The sequence below is a fragment of the Vulpes lagopus genome, chromosome 7 (assembly GCF_018345385.1).
Source record: "Vulpes lagopus strain Blue_001 chromosome 7, ASM1834538v1, whole genome shotgun sequence".
NCBI lineage: Eukaryota > Metazoa > Chordata > Mammalia > Carnivora > Canidae > Vulpes > Vulpes lagopus.
Window position 1 is genome coordinate 82,623,489 of NC_054830.1, and position 25,298 is coordinate 82,648,786.

Sequence of the window (25,298 nt, forward strand, 5' to 3'; positions counted from 1 at the left end):
AAATAAGTGCTCTTCTAGTTAATGTATTTTACTTAGGATCAGGTGAAGAGGGTAGGACATCCATTCCTGTCTAGAACGCTAGATTGAATGTAAAAAGGTCAGGGGTTGCATAGAATCTCATTTCACTGCCCTCACCATCCACTCACTCTTCTTAGCTGTGCCTTCCTTCCTGTGTGTTCTGGCTCCAGAGACTATCCTCTCCATCTTCTGGGTTGAACTAGCTGCAGGATCCATTATGAGGATTCAGTTTTAGCATCTCAGAGTGTGGCACTGAAAATGTGCTATTGTTCTGAAGGAAATTTGAAAAGGACCTGGGATTTAGGGAAGTCTTTTTTGCTCTATGCATCCTTACCAGTTAAAAAGGTAAAAGCCAACAAAATTCTTCAGTACTTTGCACGTGGGTGTCTTTTGTTTCAACCGAAGACATATTCATTGATACATGTTGGTGATGTCGATGTTGAAGGTGCTGTGCAGGGATCATTTCAAGAAAAGTAAGACCTTTTGTGCCTCTTTTTAATTTTAGCATTTATCTAACGGGGAAAGTTTTAAAAAAGTTTGTTATAATTTACTTTGATTGAAATAATAGCCTGATCCTTTGCCTGGCACAATAATGTTCAGTATTGGTGGAATTAAGCCTTGGCAGCACTAAGAAACCACTCTTTCCCAATCATACTCCCATTTTTTCCTTTTGCCATGAAACCCGCAACTTTCTTGGGGAGCCTGTGTGGCTCAGTTGAGCATCTGACTCTTGATTTCAGCGCAGGTTCATGATCTCAAGGTCGTGGGTTTGAGCCCCATGTCAGGTTCTGTGTTGAACATGGATACGGATTTAGATTCCCTCTCCCTCTGTCCCTCCCCCTGCTCGTGCAGACCCATGCCCCTCTCCCCTCTCACCCTCTAAAATAAAACCTGCAATTTTTTGAAAGAATGTCGTTTTCTGCCATTTGAGAGCTGAATATAGCCATGAATCCATAAATTCATATGAATGAATCTCCCATCCCAGTGAAACTAAGTTTTCACATGAAGGTGGAAAAGAGGAAACGGCTCATTCTAAAATCCCTTAGGAAAGTTAAAGAAATTGCAACAGGTAGTTGATCGGTACTGCTAAAATAAAGTAGGCCAAAATGGAGTCTCTTGTGCTAAGCCCTACATCGGCAAACCCCAGCTGCAGTTTCAGCCTGTCCCAGGACTGTAACGTGTAACCAGTGATGTTACCTGACTCAGCATTTAGGAGGTAGTCTGCCTGATAGGCCCCGACTGTCCCCCAAAGGAAGGTAACCTTGCCTGAAACAATCCACTCTGTTGGAGAGTTCCTTCTCCCACTCCCTTTAAGTCTATAAAAGCCTTTCATTATGTGCAGCTCTTCAGAGCTCCTTTCTGTTAGATGGGATGTTGCTGGATTCACTAACCGTTGAATAAAGTCTATTTTTCAGCTGAATTTTAACAGTATTTCCTTTGTGCTCACAATGAACAAGAACCTAAGCAAATGTTCATTTATTCCTTTTAGGAATTTTTATCAAACATCTGTTTCTGTACCTAGTGCTAAGGATGGCTTAAAAATAGTTACTGTCATAGAATAGCAAAGAAATTCAAGTTAAGTGGAGTACTTAAGGGGCACCTGGTGGCTCAGTAGGTTAAGCATCTGCCTTTGGCTCAGGTCATGATCTCAGGGCCCTGGGATCAGATCAGTCCCAAGTCAAGCTCCCTGCTTGGAGGGGAGTCTGCTGCTACCTCTCGGCTGCTTATGCACTCTCAGATAAATCTTAAAAAACAAGAGAACAGTATTTAAGACTAGGATGAAAAAAATCTTGGGAGTTATTATTTTGGCCTTAATCAGCCCTTCTGAGTTAGGGAAGCCTTCCTGGAGGGTTGACCATAAAAACACAGCTTGGTGGTCCACGTTAGCAGGAGCCTTTCCAGTCTCTGCAGTGTAGTCTAACAACAAGGCATTGCTGGACAAATGGTAGTCGTTTTGGGAGACCAGGTGAAGAGGCGTGGATTGGGAGCCATCAAGGTATTTTTTTTGTAATAGTGAATTGCTTGCGTAACAAACACAGTTTAAAACCATGAATCTTAAAAAAAAAAACAACCATGAATCTTGTGCCTTTCCCAGGTAACCCCTTGTGCAATGGTCTACAATTTCCTTTTGTTACAAACCTTACGAGTGTGTGCACTTACTCTACACCTAGCTCTTATGGGGGCGGGAGCCGGGGATTGAGGCCAAGGGGAGAGAAGAGCCAACCACGCTCCTTGACTCCATGAACCAGCACCATAGTCCAGCAGCTGAGGGCCTCGGACCCTCTAGGCAGAAAGTGGGGTCTCTGTACCTTGCCCCAGGTCTGGCTTTGTGAAATTGAGCAGTGCTGGAACTGGCCTGCATCCTGGGTTAGGGAGCCCTTTACCAGCAGCTGTGGGTACCGTGCACCTGCTGGAGCCAATGGTCAAGGACTGGGCTGCTTTTCACTTTATGAAGACATGGCAGAGATCACGTTATTGGCCTCTGACCAGTATAAGCAGGAGAGGTTAAGCAAAGGACAGCCGGATGCCAATAACCAATGGCATACAGTAGTCCCTCCTCATCTGTGGTTTCAGTTACAAGCAATCATGGGCTGGAAGCAGATGATCCTCCTCCTGACCTAGTATCAGAAAATGGACAGCCTAACACCTTGTCACAAAGTGTTTCATCATTCACCTCACTGCGTCTCCTCATGTGGTCATTTTAGCTCACAACGGGGAGTACAGTGCAGCAAGATAGTTTGAGACCACATTCACAACTTTCACTACAGTATATTCTATTTTATTATTGCTGCTAATCTCTTACTATGCCAAGTTTACAAACTAAACGTTATCCTAGGTAGGCGTTTGTATAGGTACAAATGCATATAGGGCTCAGGACCATCCTGTTTCAGGTATCCACTGGGGGGTCTTAGAATGTATTCCCTGCAAATAGCAGGAGAGGAGAGATGGATAGCTGTACTCTTCTGACAGCAAGTTGTCAGGTTCCTAGGGAGGTAACTGCAGCCACCTACAGATCCAACTGGTATTTCTTTCCACTTACAACTTAAAAGTACATGGCAGTAAAATGAACTCTGAAAGGCTAAGGACATTTGTCTTTATTCCCCAATCATCAAATTAGTGCCTGAGGGTATTTCAGGGAAACCTTTTTTCTTTCTAAAGCTTGAGTATAGTTCAAGGTCTTCACCAGTTGTTTTTCAACTTGTAGTACTAGAACTAAGAGCGTTTACTGAGACCTTGCTTTCTATGTGAGCAGCCTCATTTACTTTTCAGAACTACTCTGAGGTACCACCTATTATGGTTTCCATACCTTGCTCATGGAGCACACACTGAAAACCAAGTGTAATTCCAAAGCTTTGGAATTTATTCTTTGAATCTAGCTGCTGTCAGCTTCTCTTTAGATTTGGGAAAAGGCGAAGAAATTCACGGGTTATTTGTCCCCATTCCAACTTATTTACCTAAAGTAGCCACAGGCAGTGAGAGTAAAAGAGCAATGAATTAAAAAAAAAAAAAAAAAAAAAAGAGCAATGAATTATAAAAATTGGGATTCCATTTTTTTGCTGTTACATTTTCCTTGGGCCAGAGCAGTAGTTCTAGGTTCTAGGTGTCACCTGGTAAACGAAAGGCTAATTCTCAGGTTCTGTTCCTGACAACTGGAATCAGCAACTGTGGCAGTCAGTGGGGCTCAGCAACTTTGCTCAAATTTGAGAACCAGCAGACAACTTCTCCACTTACAAAGTAGGTGTTTTGATTGTTTCATAAATTAGAGAGAAAATGATGAAGATCCAGGACTTCAGAAACCCTTCAAAGAACACCTTTATATTACACTAGCTGGTTAGCCCCTTCACTTGTTTTAGACCTTCTACACTTCACAGCAATTCTCTTAGCAGTGCTATTACTAGGTAGTTAACCTCACTGTCCCCATGTTGGTAGTGTTGAACCCTGGCTGTTCATAACCATTTTGATGCTCCAGCTACACCCAGCTCAATTAATCAAAATCCCTGGGGGTGGGGTGACCGGGTGACTCAAATGTTTTAAAACTTCCCAGGTAACTATAAGTGTAGGCAACGCTGAAAACCAGTACCATATGCAGGGAAGATCTGATGCTAACTTCACACTTAATAAATCTACCACCGTGTTCCAGGAGCATCCTCGTGGGACATTCTTGTTCCAAGTATGAATGGATTAGGGAAGCATCAGAGAAAGCATTAGTGTTGGGACCAGGAACTACACTTGTGTTGATGCGTATGTATGTCCGTGGCAGACTTGGTCAGAGTTCTAAGAGATGACCTTGGTCAAAATTCTCAGAGGTAGTTTTTCAGACTACAAACTTACTGTTTCTGCCTATCAGACTGTTAACCATTTCCTTTTAGTGATTTCTACTTTTTGGATCTTTATGTAACACGTAAAATAAAATGTACTTCACCATTTTTAACTGTATAGCCCAGCAGCATTAAGTAACACTCAGGACCTTGTGCAACCATCACTGTACCTAAAACTTTCTCATCACCACAATTAAGACCTAACTCTCCATTCCTCTCTTCCCCCTAGCCCCTGGTTAAGTGGTCTCTAGGAATTCATCCAGTATATTGAAGTATGTATACATTTGTATACATACGATAATTTGTCCTTATGTGTCTGTCACCTGTACATGCACCATCACATTTTGTCTATTAGTTGGCTTTCTTTGTTCCTTCTTTGGCTGTGAATGCTACAAACAACATGGGCAGCAAGTATCTTATTAGCCAAGGAGGGAACTACCAGTTCTATAGTCATTGTTTGGCTTTCTGAGGAACTGCCTAACTTTCTGTACAGAAACACCCATTTTACAGTCTCACTAATAAGGTAGAGTTCCAACCTCTCCACATTCTCACCTGTTTTCATTCTGGACTAGTAGGTGTGAAGTGGGATCTCACTGGTTTTGATTTATACTCTTGTGACTGATGTCAAAACCTTTTTTTTTTTTAATGTTAAATATATTACACTACAGGTTTTTAATTTTAAAATGTCTTGTCACAGACATTATTTTGAATTCTTTTTTTTTGCTTTGCTTTTGAATACTTTGTTTTGCCTTCCTGAGCATGTAGCACATACCCAAACATGAGCTTAACTGTGTGGTACAAACAAGAAAGACAGTCTAAGAATAAAGGTTGTCAATTAGAAATGTCACGATGATGAACACTTAAGGTGTGGGAACCACTCTCTTCACAGATTAAGTTTTAGTGTCTCCTTTTTAACTCAGGTGTGCTCTATGAGGGGAATTTATGACCTGGGCCCCTTAAAGTTGGAAATATTTAAGCTTTCTGATAACAGCAAAACCAGAATAAACAGGCAAAACTCTCACATTCTTACTCCAGTATTTGCGGAGTTTTAAAAAACCCCTTTGGCTCATTACCCTCACCCACTTTCACTCCCCACACTTGTTAACATTTAACTGTAGTTCAACAGCATTTTTTATTACCCATTTAACTAGTTAAATGAGAAACCACCTATTCTACCTTAGTGAAAAACCAGTGCTTTTAATCTACGGGGGGGAAAAAAAAAGCCTGTAGTGACACATTGGAAATGCTTTGTAATCAGTATATTAAGGAGACATTCATACATTTCAATTGCTTAATTCTGATTCCAGATTTAAGCTTGTGAACATGACTTTTAAACATACAATTAAAGCTATTCATCATAATTTGCTATACTACCAACATGAAATTACAGTTACTTCGGAGCATAAGTTAAATGGTTTAAAGTAAGCCTGTCACATACCTAGAAGACACCTTCCTGTCTCATACATGCAAATGAACTTCTCCACGTAAATGTCTCTTCACTCTAAGTTACCCTGGCTCCTGAAGTCACTACTCTGAAGTTTATCATGGTCCAAAGAGAAGGAAAAAAAGTGTAACCAGGACTGATATATATATATATATATAGATAGATTAAAAAAAAAAAAGATGGCACAGAAGGGAATGCAATTCTACAAGTGCAAGCCCTCAAGCAGCAGCATATAATAAACCACTTCTTTAGAGAGGTATCCTTTCTATCACTGATACCACAGGCCAAATTACATAGCATGCCATCTTCAAGTAACAGTTGAGGCAATAAAATGCAGAGGCATCACAATGAATCCTACTTAACGTAACTACAGACCAACACTTCTCTACAAATTAATAAATTGTCTGATTGCCAATTAAATACAAGTTTTAACTTCATAGCTTAACAATTAAGGGTCATACACTGAAGTCAATACATACACCTAGCATTTCAGTCTGAACTGTTTCATATACATACAGCTGCATCAATTACAAGGTATGGCCTAACAAACGCTAGGGGAGATTTTTTAAAAGTAGTTTTTACAGTATTAAACTTATCTTGCACACTGAAGTCATCATACATACAGGGCAAAGTCAGAGCTTTTATATTTGAGTTTATTCTTCATTTAACTTTTAAAACACTACTATAGTTGAATATTAAAACAAAAACAATAGCAAGTAGTGAGCTATGATTATAGTCCTTCACTCATCCACTACTGCATATAAAATGCCAGCAGCAGTGTTATTCACCAGCCCCATTAAGAAGTCTGACACTGAACACCACCCCTAGGATGATGTTCATCATCCTCATATGCTTCCCCATTGTAATGGCGCCGTCTTTCCTGATTGGGATCAAAGTCCACAAGTTCTACCTGGTCCATTTCATCAGTCTCTTCTACTTCCTTCCTCTCAGGTAGGAGTTTTTCCAGCAAAGAAAGTTTATCAGGAGAGAGAAAGCCGTTCTCGGGGAAGTTTACCTGTAAAAAGAAATCTCTACTGTTAAGTTCGGTTTGATATACTTCATCATTAGCTTCTTAGAGATGTTATCATTGACCCATTTTCTCCCCAGAAAAAATGGAATGACTATCTGCCAATCCTAAGTTAGAACACGTGTTCTAAAAGGCACAGCATCTATCTAGCTGAACAGAATTTAAAGCATTAAAAAAATAATTATCGAAAAATTGCGCTGTGATGATCACCATTCTATTAAGCACATGAGAACCCATCCTGAAACACATACTAATTCCTTTTAACAGGTACTTTTTTAAAAGCCGTTTTCCTCTGAAAAACATTGTTAAAATGTCTATGCTAACCCTAAAGCAATCTATACATTCAATGCACTCCCTATCAAAATACCATCAACTTATAATCCTAAAATTTGTGTGGAACCGGAGAAGATCCCAAATAACCAAAGGAACGTTGGGGAAAAACAAAAACAAAAACAACCCAAACTGGTGGCATCACAATCCCATATTTCAAGCTGTAATCATCAAGACAACACGGTACTGGCACAAAAACACACACACAGATGAAAAGAACATAACAGAGAACCCAGAAATGAACCCTCAATTCTATCGTCAATACTAATCTTCAAGCAAAAAGATTATCCAACAAAGGTAAAAAGACGGTTTCTTCAACAAATGGTGTTAGGAAAATTGGGCAGCCACATGCAGAAGGATGAAACTAGACCATTTCCTCACACCATACACAAAAATAGACTCAAAATGGATGAAAGACCTAAATGTGAGATAAGAATCCATCAAAATCCTAGAGGAGAACACAGGCAGCAACCTCTGTGACCCTGGCCAAACAGCAACTTGTTACTAGACAGGTCTCCAAAGGCAAGGACAACAAAGGCAAAAATGAACTGTTGGGACTTCAGTAAGATAAAAAGCTTTTGTACAGCAAATGGAATAGACAAACCAAAAGACAACAAAATGGGAGAAGATATTTGTAAATGACATCAGATAAAGAACTAGTATCCAAAACCTATAAAGAACTTACAGACTCAACATCCAATGAATAATCCAATCAAGAAATGGACAGAGACATGAACATTTTTTCCAAAGACATACAAATTGCCAACACATGAAAAAATGTTCCACATATCACTCAGCATCACGGAAATACAAATCAAAGCTACAATAAGATACCACTTCACACGAGTCAGAATGGCTAAAATTAACAAGTCAGGAAATGACAAGATGCTGGGGAGGATGCAGAGAAAGGAGAACCCTTTTACACTGTTGGTGGGAATGCAAGCTGGTGCAGCCACTCTGGAAAAAAGTATGGAGGTTTCCTCAAGAAGTTGAAAATAGAGTTACCTTCTGATCCAGCAATTGCACTACTAGGGATCTACCCCAAAGATACAAACGTATTGATCTGAACGGGCACCTGCACCCCAATGTTTATAGAAGACGATAGATGAATGGATAAATATAAGGTGGTGTGTATAAATACACACACAATGGAATACTACTTTGCCATCAAAAAACCACAAAATCTTGCCATTTGCAACAATGGGATGGAACTACAGAACAGTATGCTAAGTGAAATAACTCAGAGAAAGACAATCCTATCATCTCACTCACCTGTGGAATTTAAGAAACAAAACAGGATCATAGGGGAAGAGAGGAGACAAACCATGAAAGACTCTTAATCATAGGAAACAGAGTTGCTGGAGGAACGGGAGTAATTGGGCGATGGACACTAAGGAGGGCACGTGATATAATGAGCACTGGGTATTATATAGGACTGATGAGTCACTGATCTCTACCTCTGAAACCAATAATACATATGTTGACGACTTCAATTAAAAAAGGCTATTTTTCCTCAGAAAGGCAGTCCTCCTTTGCCCAAAAATGTTTAAAACAAAACTCATTTATTTAAAACGATAAAAATACATATACATATATATTTTTTACATATAGGATTTTGAATTATATGGACACAAGTACAGTTATCAAAAATGTACACAGTTCACTTGGCATCTCCCAAAAATGTTTTTAATGAAAACTATTTATGGGTCAAAGGCAAATATAAGATAAAAAAAAAAAAAAAAAAAAAGGGGGCTGAAAGTTGCTTTATGAATTCACCCTATTAGCAAACCAAGCATGGTAGTATTTTGCCAAAAAGCCACAGTAGTTATTTTAAGTGCTTCTGAACTTTAAGATCCCAATTATAGCCTTATATTAGCTCAATTTATTTCTTCCTGGATAAGAGAGACTATCAATTTGATGTACTTTACCATTTGGAAATGTAATTGTCATATTTTAATAAGCTAATCATTCTCCAACATCCCCAGAGTACTTTATTTATAGCTTACCTTAAATTCAATGATTAGGCGACCCTTCTCATATGGTCTACGATAAATTGGCATGCCTTCATTTAACACACACTTGATATCCCCATGCTTGACAATCTGACCTAAAAACACAGAAGTCAAATTTTTCCTTCAAGAGTCACATTTTATGAGGCTTTTATAAAGTACAGAAGAATGTGCTAGCTCCCTGACAGGTAATAAATTTATGTGAAGCAATCCCATTACCATTTTAGGGGCTTCCAAAAAGACCCAATATTCTACAATTTCAGCTCAGCTCACAAGACCGATAAATAACTGACCAAGTAAAATATCAGTTTTCTCAGTGCCTTTACCACACTCATCTAAGTATCATACCTGGATGAGAGGTGATGACGATGGTTCGGTTGTCAAGAGTAGATATTGGCTTTTGAAAGCCACACAGGGCTTCAACCAGCTGTATATCCATACACATGAAAAGATCTTCTCCTCGTCTATATCAATGTAAATATGACATACACTTAAATTTTTCAAATCACCAATTATTGGAAGTACCATATCATGATGGCAATTGTTTTCTTAACAAGCAAGGGTATAAATAAGGGTCTCTTTCACTAAGATGTCCTTTCTTTCCCTATTCTCGAAACAGCCAAGATCTAGAAACACCAAATACACGGACCCTGCCAGTTATTTCCTGGACAAGACTTTAGAATCCTTCCACACATTCTAGGCAGCTTCTACTATTTATCATCCCTGAACTGTCTCATTCCACTCCCTCTTTGTGCTTAAACTTTCTTTTCCAGGGGATCCCTGGGTGGCTCAGCGGTTTAGCGCCTGCCTTTGGCCCAGGGCGCAATCCTGGAGTCCCAGGATCGAGTCCCACGTCGAGCTCCCGGTATGGAGCCTGCTTCTCCCTCCTCCCGTGTCTCTGCCTCTCTCTCTCTCACTCTATCATAAATCAATAAATAAATCTTAAAAAAAAAAAAACAAAACAAAACTCTCTTTTCCAATTAGTATTAGTAAAATATCCAGGGTACTCTCCAAAAAAACCCTCTTGTTGCTTCACCTCAATTGACAGCATCAAAATCCTTTCACAGCATTTCCCACTGAGACGCTTGTGGAAATTAATGTTCTTTTTCCACTAACAAAAAATCAGTTCCTTCAGATAACATTCCCAACAGATTTACTGGAATCCTACTCTTGTCCAATGCCTTAGTTAGTGGACGTTATTTAACAAATTGTTAATCATTCTTGTGCTTCACTTTAAGTTCATTGTGAACAGTATTATTTCACAGCTACAGAAGACTCATACTAATTTAGTTTTCTACAAAGACAGTGCTAGTCACTTGTTTACAGTTAACAACAACCCAATGTATCACAAACTCAGGATTGAAAGAGGCAAAACTTTTAGGTTATTTCAAGTTAACTGCTTAAACAAACATGGTTTTGGGATGTGTTCCCTAAGCCATTCATTTAATATTCATACAAAACATCTGTAGTAAAAACATCCTTCAAATTCCAGATTAGGTAATGATTTCCTTAAGTTTAGACAAAACCCAAAATCTGATCCTTTTTGCTTTAGAGCTTACTGAAACAGTGCTTAACTTTTGAGAAAAGACATCATCATATATAACTCAACTCTCCTGCTGCTCTTCAGGCTGTTTCCAAGTAATGTCTTGAAAGTAATGAAAAGCTCATTTAAAAAATATGCAAGACTTCAGTAGTTGATAAAGTTCTTACCGAGTAAAAACAGCATGGTCCTTCTGATCTAAAACAATGATAATATCTCCTGGTTCAAGTCCTGGTTCTTGGTCTCCCTCACCATGGAATGTTATCTTCTGGCCATCTTTCATGCCTAAAAACAAAAGATTTTATACTCCTGTTTAACATCCTACTAAAACCCAAATCTCAATCTGTTAAATACTGAGGTCTGTCTGTTTATGAATCTTGGGGGGGGGCGGGGGGGGGAAGCCATGTCTTTGTTTATGCTAAACATACTGAAATGACTAAGAATGCCCACGTTACTAGTCTATTTTCTTAATGAATAAAGTGATCACAGTAGTGAACACAAACTCTAGATGCGAAAAGATGAGGCTCCAAATTTCAGAGCTGCTATTTACTACTAACTGGATTACCCTGGGGAAGCAAGTTGCATAACCTTCCAAAATACCAACTTTCCTAGAGATCTACCTCATCAGGGCTGTCTTGAAGATTAAATAATTTAAAAGGCCCACACTGCCACCAAAACAGCTGACTGGCAAACATTATAACCATAATTCTTATTTTAATTTCATTACTTACTTACGTCCTTATCTCCTGAACCAATGATCATTGAGGTGACCCCCACAGGTGTAACTTTGTTTTACTCACTGTGGAAAATATTAAACTTCTATATGTAGCCAATATTACAACAAATTCCTAAATACTCATTAAACTAGATCTAGCAGCTATCAACTCCTAATAGTTCATGTATTATACCTCCACCCACATTCCCCTCCCCCAGCAACATATTTTGAAGCAAAATCCCAATCTTACAAATACCTCAGTGTGTACCTCTGAAAAACTAAGAACTTAAACCACAATACCAGTATTATACACTGACAAAATCAAAGTCTTTAAATTATTTGTGAAGCCAAGTAACTATCTTGATAGAGCGGTGAAGCAATTAAACTCAACTAGGTTTTGCTGGTTTTCCCACTATCATAAAGACCATGGGTAAAGACAGCAAAATGGCTTCACTTTCCACTAATGCCCTCCCCAAAATATATACTGTTAGTAGGAAGACGAGGTCTTACTAGAGCAAAATAAGTATCAAAATTCTACTAAACATGGGTCAATGAGGGAGTCATGAATCACATCAAGAATACTACCGCAGGGCCTTAGAGTAAATGTATGTAGTTAATATATAACATTCATATTATCAACAGTTCCACCAGTATGCGTACTGGAAATTAAATTCATTAAATTTTAATTTAAATTAATGAAAGTCCAAAGAACATTACCACATATTCATAATCTAAGTTCTTACATATCAGTTAAGAAATAAAACATGTTCATGAACTTAAGAGAAATTAAGGAAGTATTTTATTGAGACCCCCTGAATTCTTTGCCTAACCCCATTCCCCCATGCTTAATAAATAGGCATATTCCAGGGTGCCTGGCTAGCTGAGTCTGGAGCATGTGACTCTTCATCTCAGGGTTCTAACTTCAAGCCCCAAGTTGGGTGTAGAGATTACTTAAAAATAAAACAAAATCTTCAAAACAGAAAGGTAAGCATATCCCTTAATCTAGTAGTCCCCAAGGAAATTAATAATGTGTGAATACCAACTAAAAAAAGAGTAGACCAAAAAAAAAAAAAAAAAAAAAAAAAAGACAACGTAATGATTTAATAGAAAAGAATTAAGTGTGAAACACCAATCATTTGCTGATGTCAATGTTATATTAAGTGAGGAGATCCCTGAAGAATTCCCTATAAATATACGAAGGCTTGGGATGAAAAAGCATTTGCTTTGTGGCTAAGAGTTATCTCTGGGTGATAAGATCATACATAAAGCCTACTAAGGATAATTTTTAGTAACTAAAATAGAGTATTAATAAACTTGCCACAGCACTGAGGAATTCAAAATGACAAAGTGCCTCAGACTCACCTTTGTCAATATGCACTTCTAGAATCTTCTTCTCTCGAACTATCTTCCTTCCGTTGCAGCTTTTACATCTATCTTTAGGACTGATCCGTTCCCCATGGCCCTGGCACTCCATGCACACAGACTGAATTTGCTGAACCATTCCAGGTCCTATCTGATGAATTCTTATTTGCATTCCAGTACCTCGGCAATTGGGACAACATTCGACTGCTCCTTTCTTACCACCTCGGCCTGAACAGTTTAAAAAGAAATGTTTAAATTGAGTATCAGATATAATAACAAAATTTTTAAATGAGTTCTCAAACATTACATTTAGTTTCCAAGATCTGATGGATGCTGCCCTAAAAGTCTACAATTCAGCCTTTTTTATATTTGATAAAATACAGCCACCATCAGCTTCAGTTATCTACTGACATTTGACTGTGGTCTTCCCAAAGCACCATTTCAGAATTTTGTTTTAAAAATTGTGCTCTCAAAGCACTTTTTTTAGTGCTACTTTACCTGTTAAGATGGAAACATTTAAAAATTTATTCTTTAGATAATACCCTACTTCCGAATAGCTTATTAAAAAGATCAGGTTCTTAGCTAAGAATTAAACAGTTAAACGTCTAAAAAAGAGGACACTTAAAACTGTCTTACAGGTTCTGAACCATTAGAATAAGTTTGAGAGAGAACAGGAAGTGTTCACCTCTGAATTGGATCCCAACACATCAAATTAGATTGATCCCAACTGCATTTAAAAACACATGAAAAAAGAGTTGTATGTTGCTAATATTTCTCAAGGTGGTAGGTTCAGATTTTCTTCCTACTTGTATTAGGTAGTGTGTTGTCAGTTTTATGTATCTGGAAGAGCTTCAGTTTCATTTTCAGTTATAGGTGTTAAAAGACCATACCTTCACATTTATCGCAAATCACATTCTTCTGCAGAGCTAGTTTTCTTGTTGCGCCATTATATAGATCTTCTAAGGTTACTGAGAGCTGATGTACAACATTTTTACCTAAAACAAAACACTGCTCATTAAAAATCTGAGATGCTATTTATACATACGTTCATCCCACTTAAAAAAAAAAAAAGAAGGAAAAGATCTATTTCACAGGATACACCTGTTGAGCACCTATTACACAAGATGGTCACACTATCACCTGTGATCCTCAAACTGAAATGTAATTTCAGATGAGGAAAATTGGGTGGACAGTATCTTGCCTAAGGACGCATTTGTGGCTACCTTACAAACTGCAGCAGTCAAAAACCTCAACTGCAAAATCACTTGGGAAAACCAATGTTAAATATCAAGTTTCACAATAAATTAATCCAAACTGCGTCTCTAATATATTCTTTGAATCTTTCACTTCAGTATGGTAATGACGTAGCCAATCACTTCATCCACAAACTCTTCACCACTAAGTTCCAAGTAAGCAAGATTGGCCAGGGAAGCAGATATATTTATCCAGTCTCCATAAAAGACTATTAATTCCCACTTTTCTAAAGAGTAGCACACTTACTTTTAGGGCAGCAGTACTTAAAAACTGTATTTCTCGTATCACGCTGTCCAACAGACCTTCCTGCGGTGACAGAAAGGTCTTACATCTGTGATATCTAACACAGTAGCTGCTAATCACATGTGGCTATTTAGAATGTAAATGAGGCTACCACAGAAAAAGAAATGTTTTGAATTAATCTAAATTTAAATGTGGCCAATGGCTACAAAGGAGTGCCATAACTCATTTTAAAATGTGAAGTGGAAGGTGGAGATTGCATAAGGATACAAAGGCTACAGAAATGAGGTCATCTGCCAATGGTTAATAAGTTCCTAGTTACTGATTCTTCCAGAGACTTGTATCCACCACAAAACAGTACTGCCTCATGCCCAAGTGAAAAAAGCTCCCTCACTAGTAGCTGGACATGTCTAACGAATACTTTCAGTTTGCAAAGAAGCGTGCGGCTCCAGTAACTACATCCTTTTGTTCGTAGCTCCACCTTTGGTCCTATAAAATATAGTCCCATGAAAAAAAATAAAAATAAAAAAATAAATAAAATAAAATATATTCCCATGTAGTTGATTCTAGCATACTGGAAACTGCCCCTCTTACTTTAGCTTTATAGATTTGAGAATATGGGAAAGAAAACAAAACTCCTTTAGTGTGATTACATATGCTCCATTATCACACCAAAAAACCCACCTTTCATTAATCAAGGTCAAAGTTTGCCAGTCAGTTCCTTAATTACCCGCCCCTAAAAACCGCTTGTTTTTCTGTGGGACAAATCACCCAACCTTAGAACAATGAACTTTGATTGCAAATTGTTCTAAGATAAATTCTGTAACTACATTTCTATTAAACGTTAAAGGCACATATTCTATTAATAAAGCTGAAACAAGATTAAACACCATAAGCTATTTAGAGGCAATAAACTTGGGCTCCATTCCTCATTCTACTAATGCCTTGCTATATATAACCTTGAAAAAATTTAATTTCTGGCTCTGGGGGGAAGGGATCAAATAAGATCTCTAAAAAGGGTTTGAAAAGTATGCCCCTATACTCTATTCCTTCAATTAACGATTGATAACCTTCCTGAAATCATACATATAAGAGAGCTTTACAAGTATTCTCTTTAGGATAGGATTGGCTTAGCTACTTTTGTCTACATCAATCTCAGTTTAAAAAACTACATCATAAATCAAAGTGACAGTTAGTTTGCAACATTATATCAACGTGTAAACGTTTCAAATAGAGGATTTCTCAAGAATTTGCTTTCACCACGGACTACTTTAATTTGCTCCACGTGGACTAGGTTATTCTTACCTCTCCGTTCTCTCTGCATCCTGCCTCCTCCTCCAAAAAACATATCAAAGATGTCCATGGGGGAGCCAAAACCACCACCAGCTCCACCTTCTTTAATTGCCTGTTCTCCTCCTTTGTCATATAATTCCCTTTTCTTTGCATCAGAGAGCACTTCATAAGCTTGAGAAATCTGTTTAAACTGTTTGAAAGAAATTTCACTTTAAAAGGATTGCAAGATAGGCAGCGTATTACACATACTCGTCAGATTGTTCAAGTACTATACACCTGACAAAGAATCACACAGCTACATTTAAAAGTATGACTACATCACTTGCCTTCTCTCCTTCATTTGGATTCTTATCAGGGTGGTACTTCAAGGCCAGTTTTCTGTAAGCCTTTTTCAGTTCCTCCTGGGTGGCATTGGGTTTGACCCCCAAAACATCATAGTAAGTGGTTTCTTTCACCATTTTCTACAGCCTAAAATGAAATACAGTTTTAACTTTCACTTGTAAATTTTTAATAGTTAAAATCAGAGTTAAGGCAAAGAAATCTGTTCTTTCTCAAATCTGGCAAAACAGACAAACAAAAAAAAAACCCAAAAAAACAAAAACCACCTTCCCTAAACTTCACACAAGGTAACAATCAATCCCTTTGGTAACTCAGCCATAGATTCTAATGAACTAAGTATTAGCTAATAATTATCGGGGACTAATTCAAAGGCCTTCCTACAGCAGCTGGGTCCCCCCTCCTCCCCTCCTTCACGGGAAAGCTCCATACTAACGCCACTATTATCTGGATTCTTCCGCTTTCTCTTTCCAGTACTGACAGCCGTAATCAAAAAGAGCACCAATAGGATCAGCTTACTGGTTACTAGATTATCATTGTCTTTGGCAAATCTGATAAACCATACACTCCCTAAATAAAAAAACATTTGGGCACGGGGAAGGAGGAAAGGGAGCGGTTTATGAAACTGATTAAGAGCACAAGAAAGCAAGTTCCCCTCCCCCTCCGAAGGATGTTTCTCAATCACAGAACTTCTAGCATCTCCACTTTGACCACCGAATCCCTCTCGCCCCCACAGGCCAGCGTAGCTTCCACGTCGTTTAAAGGTTTTTTTTCCCCGTAACCTAGGCGCAGACCGTTAAGGTTTTCTTCCTCCCACCTTGACCGAAGAGGTGGGAGAACCCCAGCCAGCCCTCAACAAAGGAGAGACCGGAGAAGCGGCCGCAGCCTCCGCCCCGCTCCCCCCGCAGCCCCTCGCCCCTGGCTCTTCCCGCGCGTGCGCGCAGGGTCGCCCACCGCCAGCAAGCTGAGGCGGAGGGGACGCGGGGGCGCGCACGGGGCGGGTGGAAAGCCGAAAGCTGCAAGTCCTTGGGGACCTCAGGCTAAACAGTGTGAAGAACGCTTCAGGAAGCGCCTCGGGCCCACTCACCGCGTGCCGGAGGCCGGCCGCCGCGGCACACCAGCCCTCCCAAAACGAGAATCGTGGATACAGGAACCGACAACCCTCCCGCCCACGCGGAGCCAACCGCCTCCGACCGCGGCTCCATCCGGCTTCCCCGTGCCAACAATGGCGCCGGCCTTGGGAGGAGGGGAAGCGCGAGGGCCGAAACTCACCGGTGAGAGGACCGAAGCCGGTGTGGGGGAGCGGGAAGGAGCGCGTTGCTGGGCGCAGCTCGGGCAGCCGCCGCTCCTCCGCGTCTCACCGAGCGTTCTGGAAAGTTCCGCCCGGCGCGCCGCAGCCGTCGCTTTTGTAGCCGAGTCCAGGCGCGTCACTCCGCGGAAGTCCCGCCCCTTTCGCCGCTGCCACCGCCCCGCGGTTACCTCGGCAACGGCGCGGGGGCGCTCGGGCTGGGAGGAGCTGTGCCGAAGGGCCTTGTGGGGGTGGGCTTAAACCTGGGTTCCCAGCGCTCGTGGAACTTTCTGGAGTTCCTTCCTCCGCCCCGCGGGGCCCGGGAGTGCGGAAGTCTCTGGCGGGAGCGGGGATTGCTAAGGAGCTGTGCGGTCCTGGGCCAACTACGAATTCCCAAGTTCGCGGGCCGCTGCCGCCTGTGAGGACAATGAGGGCTTGGGAATCGAGCCCCGTGCAGGAGCTGAGGTGGGAGCAGGAACCTCTCAGAACAAAGCCCTGCCCGGACCTCCTTTCTGCCGGCTCCTCTTTTGCGTCTTTGGGCGTCTGTCATTGGCTCGGTGGTCAGCCCTGAGATTCTCGAAACCCGCCGAGGAAGAAGTGCAGAACAAAGGTGCTTGGGCCTGCTCTGGACAACCTCACAGTCCTTGGATTTTTCTCTTTTTCACGTGAAGTCCATGGCCTTGTAATCCACCAAATTGCAAGTGAAGAGCTGTGTGCAAGTCCAGGCGTCTATGTATGTTATTTGCCTTGGTCTTGACAGTGTCTTACATACACATTGAGTACAGGGAAATGTTTGGAGTGCATTGGTGCAAACCGAGAGCCTTGGAGCCCTGGCCTGGCATTCACCCTGTTGGCTAGTGAGGGGCACCAAGAGTGGCTAACGAATCATTTATGAGCTAAATTTTAGGCTACACCACTCTGTGAACTTGGATTCACAGTCCGCAGAGTGAGTCCTTGTACTTTCATATGTTGAGATGGGAGCTATAATGGAAAATGGAATCTGTTACATTCAAGAATATCAAACAGGAGTGTCTGTCTACCGCCAAGAAAGCTGGAGATGCAAAGTAGAGAAACCTGTGTTCACATCACTTAGATTTTAGCGGGGAACAATATATGTCAGTGAGCTTAAGGGAACCATAAAATACAGGTCAACAGGGGAGACAGTGTGTCAAATCTGGTGGAATAGGGAAAGGAAAGTCGTTGAGCTGAGTTTTTTTTTTTTTTTAAGATGTCACTTAAAAATTTAATTAGCATATAGTGTATTATTAGTTTCAGAGGTAGAGTTCAGTGATTCATGGGTTGTACAGAACATTCGGTGCTTGTTACATCATGTGCACTCCTTGATGCCCATCACCCTGTTATCCCATCCCCCCACCTTCCACCCCTTCAGCAACCCTCAATTTGTTTCCTATGGTTAAGAGCCTCTTATGGTTTATCTTCCTCTCTAATTATGGCTTATTTTATTTTTCCCTTTTTCCTCTATGCTCCTCTGCTTTGTTTCTTAAATTCCATATATGAACGAAACCATAAAACTGTGTTTCTCTGATTGACATTTTACTTGGCATGATACCCTCTAGCTCCATCCACATCATTGCAAATGGCATTTTTGATGGCTGAGTAGCAGTCCATTGTATATGTATACCACATCTTTATCCATTCATCTGTTGATGAAATCTGGGCTCTTTCCATAGTTTAGCTATTGAGAAGTAGCCACTGCTGTTATATAAACATGGGGGTGCAGGTGCCCCTTTGGATCACTACATTTGTATCTTTGGGTGTATACTTAGTAGTGCAATTGGTAGGTCCTAAGGTGGCTCCATTTTTAACTTTCTGAGGAACTGCCATTGAGCTGAGTTTTAAAGGGAGAAAAACATTCACTGCAAAAGAGAAAGCAAAAGAGAAGGCTAATGAAAGAATGTGATACTTCTAGGGAATTGTAAGTAATTAGATATTACCATAGCTAAAGGAGTGGGTGGCAGTAGGCTAGGCTTCAGAGCTAGTTGGGGAACAACCTTGTGTATAGCTTGCTAAACTCAGTATTTTGAATTTTAACCATTGAGGCATTCTGATGTGTACCTTTTCAACCCCCCCCCCCTTTTTTACGATTTTATTTATTCATGAGAGACAGAGAGGCAGAGACATAGGCAGAGAAATGCAGGAGCCTGATGTGGGACTCCATCCCAGGACTCCAAGACCATGCTCTGGGCGGAAGGGAGGCACTAAACCGCTGAGCCATCCAGGGATTCCCAGCCTCACCTCTTTTATTTAAACTGTGCACCCAGTCACACTAAGCTATCTGCAGTTTTCCCAAATGTACTTGTCCACTTCTCTGCTTTCGCTTTGACAGAGAGGCACATAATCTTTACAATGTTAGATACTACCTTCTCAACTTATTGCCTCTGGTATAAACTTTGTTTCTTTAACCAATACTTATTTAAAGTCTAATACTGCCAGGCAGAGCACTGGGGTTGGGTAATATAAAAATCACTGAAATCATGTTCTCTGCCTTCAAGGATCTCACCACACAAAAAAGGATAAGTTGTGTTGTAAATGCTAATAAAGGAAGAGTATTGAGATGCTGAGTAGTGGAACCTTGCACCATCCAGATGAGTATCTCAGACCAAGAGTCCAGTAAGTGTAAAAATGTGAACAATCAATAGAGAACAATAAAAAATTACAAGTTTATGTGTTTTGAAGCATTTGAAGCATAGTTCTAAAATTCCGACCTCACCATTCTATAAACCTATAAACAAACCTGCATTTGTTAATCTAACATCAGTTAAGCATGTGGAATAAGTAGAATATATCAAAGAACTTCAACTGAGAGTTTCCACAATAAATGTTATGTCCAGTATTTCTTTTTTTAAAATAATTTTTACCATAATTTTTAAAAAAGATTTTATTTATTCATGAGAGACAGAGAGAGAGAGACAGAGAGAGAGGCAGAGATACAGGCAGAGGGAGAAGCAGGCTCCATGCAGGGAGCCCGACATGGGACTCAATCCTGGGACTCCAGGATCACGCCCTGGGCTAAAGGTGGTGCTAAACCCCTGAGCCACCCGGGCTGCCCTTATGTCTAGTATTTCTTAAATATTACTGTATTTAGTGTTTCCTTTTGCTTCAGGAATCAAATTGAAATTCCCAAAACTTTGAGAAAGATGGAAGTCAGAATAAAGCTATGAAATGTAATATTAAAAATCCTTTTAAAACCCGCAAGCTGGAGCACCTTTTAAAACCCACTGTGGCTCAGTGGGTTAAGCATCTGTCTTTGGCTCAGGTCATGATGTCAGATTCCTGGGATGGAGTCCTGCCTTGGGCTCCCTGCTCAGTGGTGACTCTGCTTCTCCCTCTCCCTTTGCCCCTTCCCCCTGCTTGTATGGGCTCACTCATGCTCTCTCTCTCAATAAATAAATAAAATCTTACCCCCCTCCAAAACCTTGCAAGCTAAGTGAACTTCATTCTATATTAAGAATACAATAAAGGGTGTAAAAGTTGGTTTTAAAAAAGGAAAACTATGTGCTTATTTGCTTGTATGTGTACAGAATATTTCTCAAGGATATCCAACAACTTGAAATACGATTGCCTTAGGGGAGAGGAAGGTGCTGGGGAGAGGAGACATTTCAGAAAACACTATTTTGTAATTTTGGAATATTTAGCCTATTTGAATGTAGTACTTATTTAAAAAGTTAAACTTAAAAAAGTATAAAATACTTTCTTCCCACTTCAGGCTTTGAACTAGTAATTTGTCACCCCAACAGCAGAATTAGCCTTAAAAAACATTACATATATTCTAATATTTTTCTTTCATAGAAACCTAATGATGCTAAAAATATGTCCTTTTTGTTTTAATGATTTTATTTATTTATTCATGAGAGACAGAGAAAGAGAGAGAGAGAGAGGCAGAGACACAGGCAGAAAGAAAAGCAGGCTCCATGCAGGGAGCCTGATGTGGGTCTCGATCCCAGGATTCCAGGATCATGCCCTGGGCTGAAAGTAGGCGCTAAACCACTGAGCCACTCAGGCATCCCTAAAAATATGTCTTGATGAATATTCTAGTTTTTCAGTTAGAGAACTTAGTACCTTTAAGCAGTGTTATTTATATAAAATACAAAAAGATTAGCAATAATTTAGCATGTGATTTTTTTTGTTAAGTGGAATCATATACATGCTGTTTGAAACTTATCTCTTTCAGTTAATTTTGTCATCTTAACATGTTAGAATAAATAAATCTACCTTATTATTTGTAATAGCCTCATAATATATAGTATGCAGGCATTATAATTTATTTGACCATTCCTGTATTGATGAACATTTTGGCAATTTCCAGTGTTTTACAAACAATGCTGCAGAGAATTTCTCAAATACAGCTATAGACACTCATGCCAGTGTTTCTGTAAGATGAACATCTAGAATTGAAGTTGTTGGGTCAATGTAAATGCAGGTTTAAAATTGTAGTAAGTAAGTACCCTTCCCTTTTTTGACTTTTGTGTTTCTTTTCTTCTCTCTTCATTTCCCCTCTTTATTATGCTTAGGCAGCTTTCACCAATCCAGCATTATAAACGTATTCTCCCGGGTTTTCTTCTAGTTGTTTCATCATTCCATTTTTTTACATTTAAATCTTTATTCCCCTAGAACTGATTTTGGTGTAAATGCTGAGGATTGTTTGTAAGTAATTGAGTTTTATTTTTCTTCAAATGGTGAACCAGTTTTTCTGTTTTAATACTCTGTTTTTCCTAATATGAAATGCTATTTTTCTTATACTGAATTTACATTAAAATGCATTTTAAAAATTATTTTTCAAAGATTTTATTTATTTGAGAGAGAGAGAGAGAGAGAGAGAGAACACGGACATGAGCAGGGGAAGGCAGAGGGAGAGGGAGAAGCAGACTCCTAGCTGAGCAGGGAGCCTGACACTCCCAGGACCCTGGGATTATGACCTGAGCAGAAGGCAGACACTTAACTGACTGAGCCACCCAGGCACCTCTTACGATGCATTTTAATGTCTTGGGAGGCCTAGGTCCTCTCAGTGTTCCTCCTTTTTACAGTTTTTCCTGGCATTTTCTAGTATGTTTATCTTTCCAGATGAATTTAAGAATACTTCTGACCAATTAACCCTAAATCCTAATGTGATTTGGATTGTGATTACAATTACAGTGCTTTTATATGTCAGTTGATTTGGGGAGAATTAACATGTCTATCAGGTTGACTCTTCCTATCCGTGAACAAGGTATATTATGCATACAGCTACATATTCCCTTTATTGTGTTTTATAGTTGCTGTTTTTTTTCTTTCTTTTTTTTTTTTTTTTTTTAGAATTTATTTATTTATTCATGAGAGACACAGGGGGAGAGAGAGAGGCAGAGACACAGGCAGAGGGAGAAGCAGGACTCCATCCCAGGACTCCAGGATCACGCCCTAGGCACTAAACTGCTGAGCCACCCAGGGATCCCCTATAGTCACTCTTTTTTAAAGGCTAGGTCCCGATCATTTCTTCTTGAAGTTGTTACTAAACATTGTCTTTTTGTTTTGTTTTGTTTTTTTAACATTGTCTTTTTGTTATCATGAATGGTCTCTTGTCTTACCATTTATTTTATTTCAGTGGTATGCTTCATAACTTTCCATAACCATGTGACCATATTACAAGTGTCCAAGGAGGTAGCTGGATGGCTAGAGGCATGACAGAAGCCAAGTCATTGGGGCTTGAGCATTATGCTAGTAGTTTGAATTTTATCTTGAAAAAATACTGAGAGGATGATGATATAACCTCTAAGAGCGGACTTTTTTTCTGAGTACCTATCAGGCACTGGGCTAAACTTTCTATAAATATTGTCATATATGAATCCTCACAGCAACTCTTTTTTATAGATGATTTGATCATACTTACATTTTAGAGCAATTGTTTAGTGCTAATGTGAAAGATGGATTCTTAGGAAGCTTTTATTGTGAGAGAAAAGATTACAAGTGGTGAGGCCTAAATAATAGAAATGGAGAGGGAGAGAAATAGAAACATAGAGGTGGAATCTGCAGCTCTTCGTGACTAGCTGCAGAGGTGAGGGAGAAGGAATCATGGCTGACCTCCGGTGTAAAGGCCTGAGCAGCAGGATGATGCTGAGGCCCTTCCTGGGATAGCGAGCCTAGAAAGAAGAGGACAAGAGGGCTGTGGTGGGGCAGAATTGAAGAGGGTAAAGATGAATCCAGTTTTGGGTGTGCAGAATTACCATTATACTTTTTTCTTTAGATTAAAAAGAGAAAATTTTTATTGGAAAGTACAAAATGGAAAGTAAATTGTAGCTGAAATACTGTTTCTTATGCTTGTATAAATTAAATTTCTTGAAATGTTTAGTTTTTAATTGACTGTGGGGCCTAATGAGGCTGGAATTTTTTTTTTTTTGAGTGTCACCAATTTGCTTTTCTTCTTCTCTGTAGAACTATATATAGTGTAGTCTTCTTTATGAGCTCCTCTCCCTTGCAACCACTCACCATTCCCGTTGTTATTTTTTATTTTTTAAATTTTTAAAATATTTTTTAATTTTTTCATTTGAGACAGAAAGAATGAGCAAAAGCATGAGCAGGGAGGAGGGTCAGAGGGAGAGGGAGAAGCAGACTCCCCCTTGAGCAGGGAGCCTGACTTGGGGCTTGATCCGAGGACCCCAGAATCATGACCAGATGATGCTTAACTGAGCCACCCAGGTGCCCCTAGTTGTTAGTTTTTAAATACATTTTTTATTTTAGAATAGTTTCAGACTAGAAAAGTTGCAAGGATAGTATAGAGCATTCCTTTGTATCTAGCATCCAATTTTCCCTATTGTCAGCATGTTAATATAATAAGAGTTACAACTAATCCACGAATACTGATACATTATTAGTAACTAAAGCTCACTATTTATTTGAATGTCCTTAGTTTGTACTTGGTGTCTCTTTTCTGTTCCAGGACCCCTCCAGGATACCACACATTATTTTTGGTCATCCTGGTCCTTAGACTCCTCTTAAATGTTACAATGTCTCAGATTTTTTTTTTTTAAAGATTTTGTTTATTCATGAGAATACACAGAGGAGAGAGAGAGAGAGAGGCAGAGACACAGGCAGAGGGAGAAGCAGGCTCCATGCACCGGGAGCCCAATGTGGGATTCGATCCCGGGTCTCCAGGATCGCGCCCTGGGCCAAAGGCAAGCGCCAAACCACTGCGCCACCCAGGGATCCCAGGATTTTGACATTATAAACCCAGTCTACCATGAGAAAAACAGTAGACAAACTCAAAATGAAAAACAGTCTACAAAATATCTGGCCAGTGCCCCTTAAAACTGTCAAGGTTATCAAAAGTAAGAAAAGTAAATTTAAAAAATCTGAGACAGGGGCAGCCCAGGTGGCTCAGCGGTTTAGCGCCGCCTTCAGCCCAGGGCCTGATCCTGGAGACCCTGGATCGAGTCCCATGTCGGGCTCCCTGCATGGAGCCTGCTTCTCCCTCTGCCTGTGTCTCTGCCTCTCTCTCTCTCTCTGTGACTATCATAAATAAATTAAAAAAAAATTAAAAAAAATTTATAATGTCAAAATCCAAACTATACACTGAATTAAAAAAAAAAAAGCAGAGATGAGTTTATTGCAAGGCTTTCTACCTGCAAGCTGGAGAACTCAGGGCAACTGGAGAAATGAGTTTCAAGTCTAAGGGATTTTTAATGGGGTAAATGTGGAAGGTTTTTTTTTTTTTCTTTTTTTTTTCTTTCAGATAATTGGTTTCCTAGTGGTCTTCTTTCTTGTTTGGATTAGGGTAGCTGAGTCAGGGGAATGAGGAATTCCAGAGATGGCATGAATTGACTTGGCCTTTGGGAATTGGCTGATGTACTTGCTGATTTCTGAGAAGAACTGTAAATTCCTCTAAGATTAGGTTAAGTGTCCTTTATATGCCTGCACTGACCATCTCCATTTGTCTCTGACATAAGTGATTCCATTTTAGTTTGGTTCTATAATGGGTTTGGGGGAGTAAGACCACAATGTTAAAGTGCTTAGTTCCGTCATATCATATCCAAGGTACATACTATGAACATGACTTATCCCTATTGATGTTTACCTGATCTCACCTGGTGAGGTAGCATTTGTTAGGTTTTTCCCTTATAAAGTTTCTCCTC

General features: G+C 39.8%; 2 protein-coding genes across 2 annotated transcripts in view; one reads left to right on the forward strand and one right to left on the reverse strand.

Moving 5' to 3' along the window:
* Positions 1 to 5,581: 5,581 nt before the first annotated feature.
* Positions 5,582 to 17,316, reverse strand: DNAJA1 (DnaJ heat shock protein family (Hsp40) member A1). The gene is made up of 9 exons (XM_041761140.1): positions 17,160 to 17,316; positions 15,878 to 16,019; positions 15,564 to 15,741; positions 13,655 to 13,759; positions 12,765 to 12,992; positions 10,858 to 10,972; positions 9,496 to 9,611; positions 9,145 to 9,245; positions 5,582 to 6,796 (listed from the first exon to the last, which is right to left on the reverse strand). The coding sequence occupies exons 2-9, from the start codon at positions 16,007 to 16,009 to the stop codon at positions 6,578 to 6,580; spliced, it is 1,194 nt and encodes a 397-aa protein (XP_041617074.1). The 5' UTR covers positions 16,010 to 16,019; positions 17,160 to 17,316; the 3' UTR covers positions 5,582 to 6,577.
* A 123-nt stretch (positions 17,317 to 17,439) lies between these two features.
* Positions 17,440 to 25,298, forward strand: part of APTX (aprataxin) — a 40,554-nt gene continuing 32,695 nt past the window's right edge. Inside the window, exon 1 of the mRNA XM_041761148.1 lies at positions 17,440 to 17,908. The gene's annotated coding sequence lies outside the window, so the exon portion shown is untranslated. The remainder of the gene's footprint in view (positions 17,909 to 25,298) is intronic.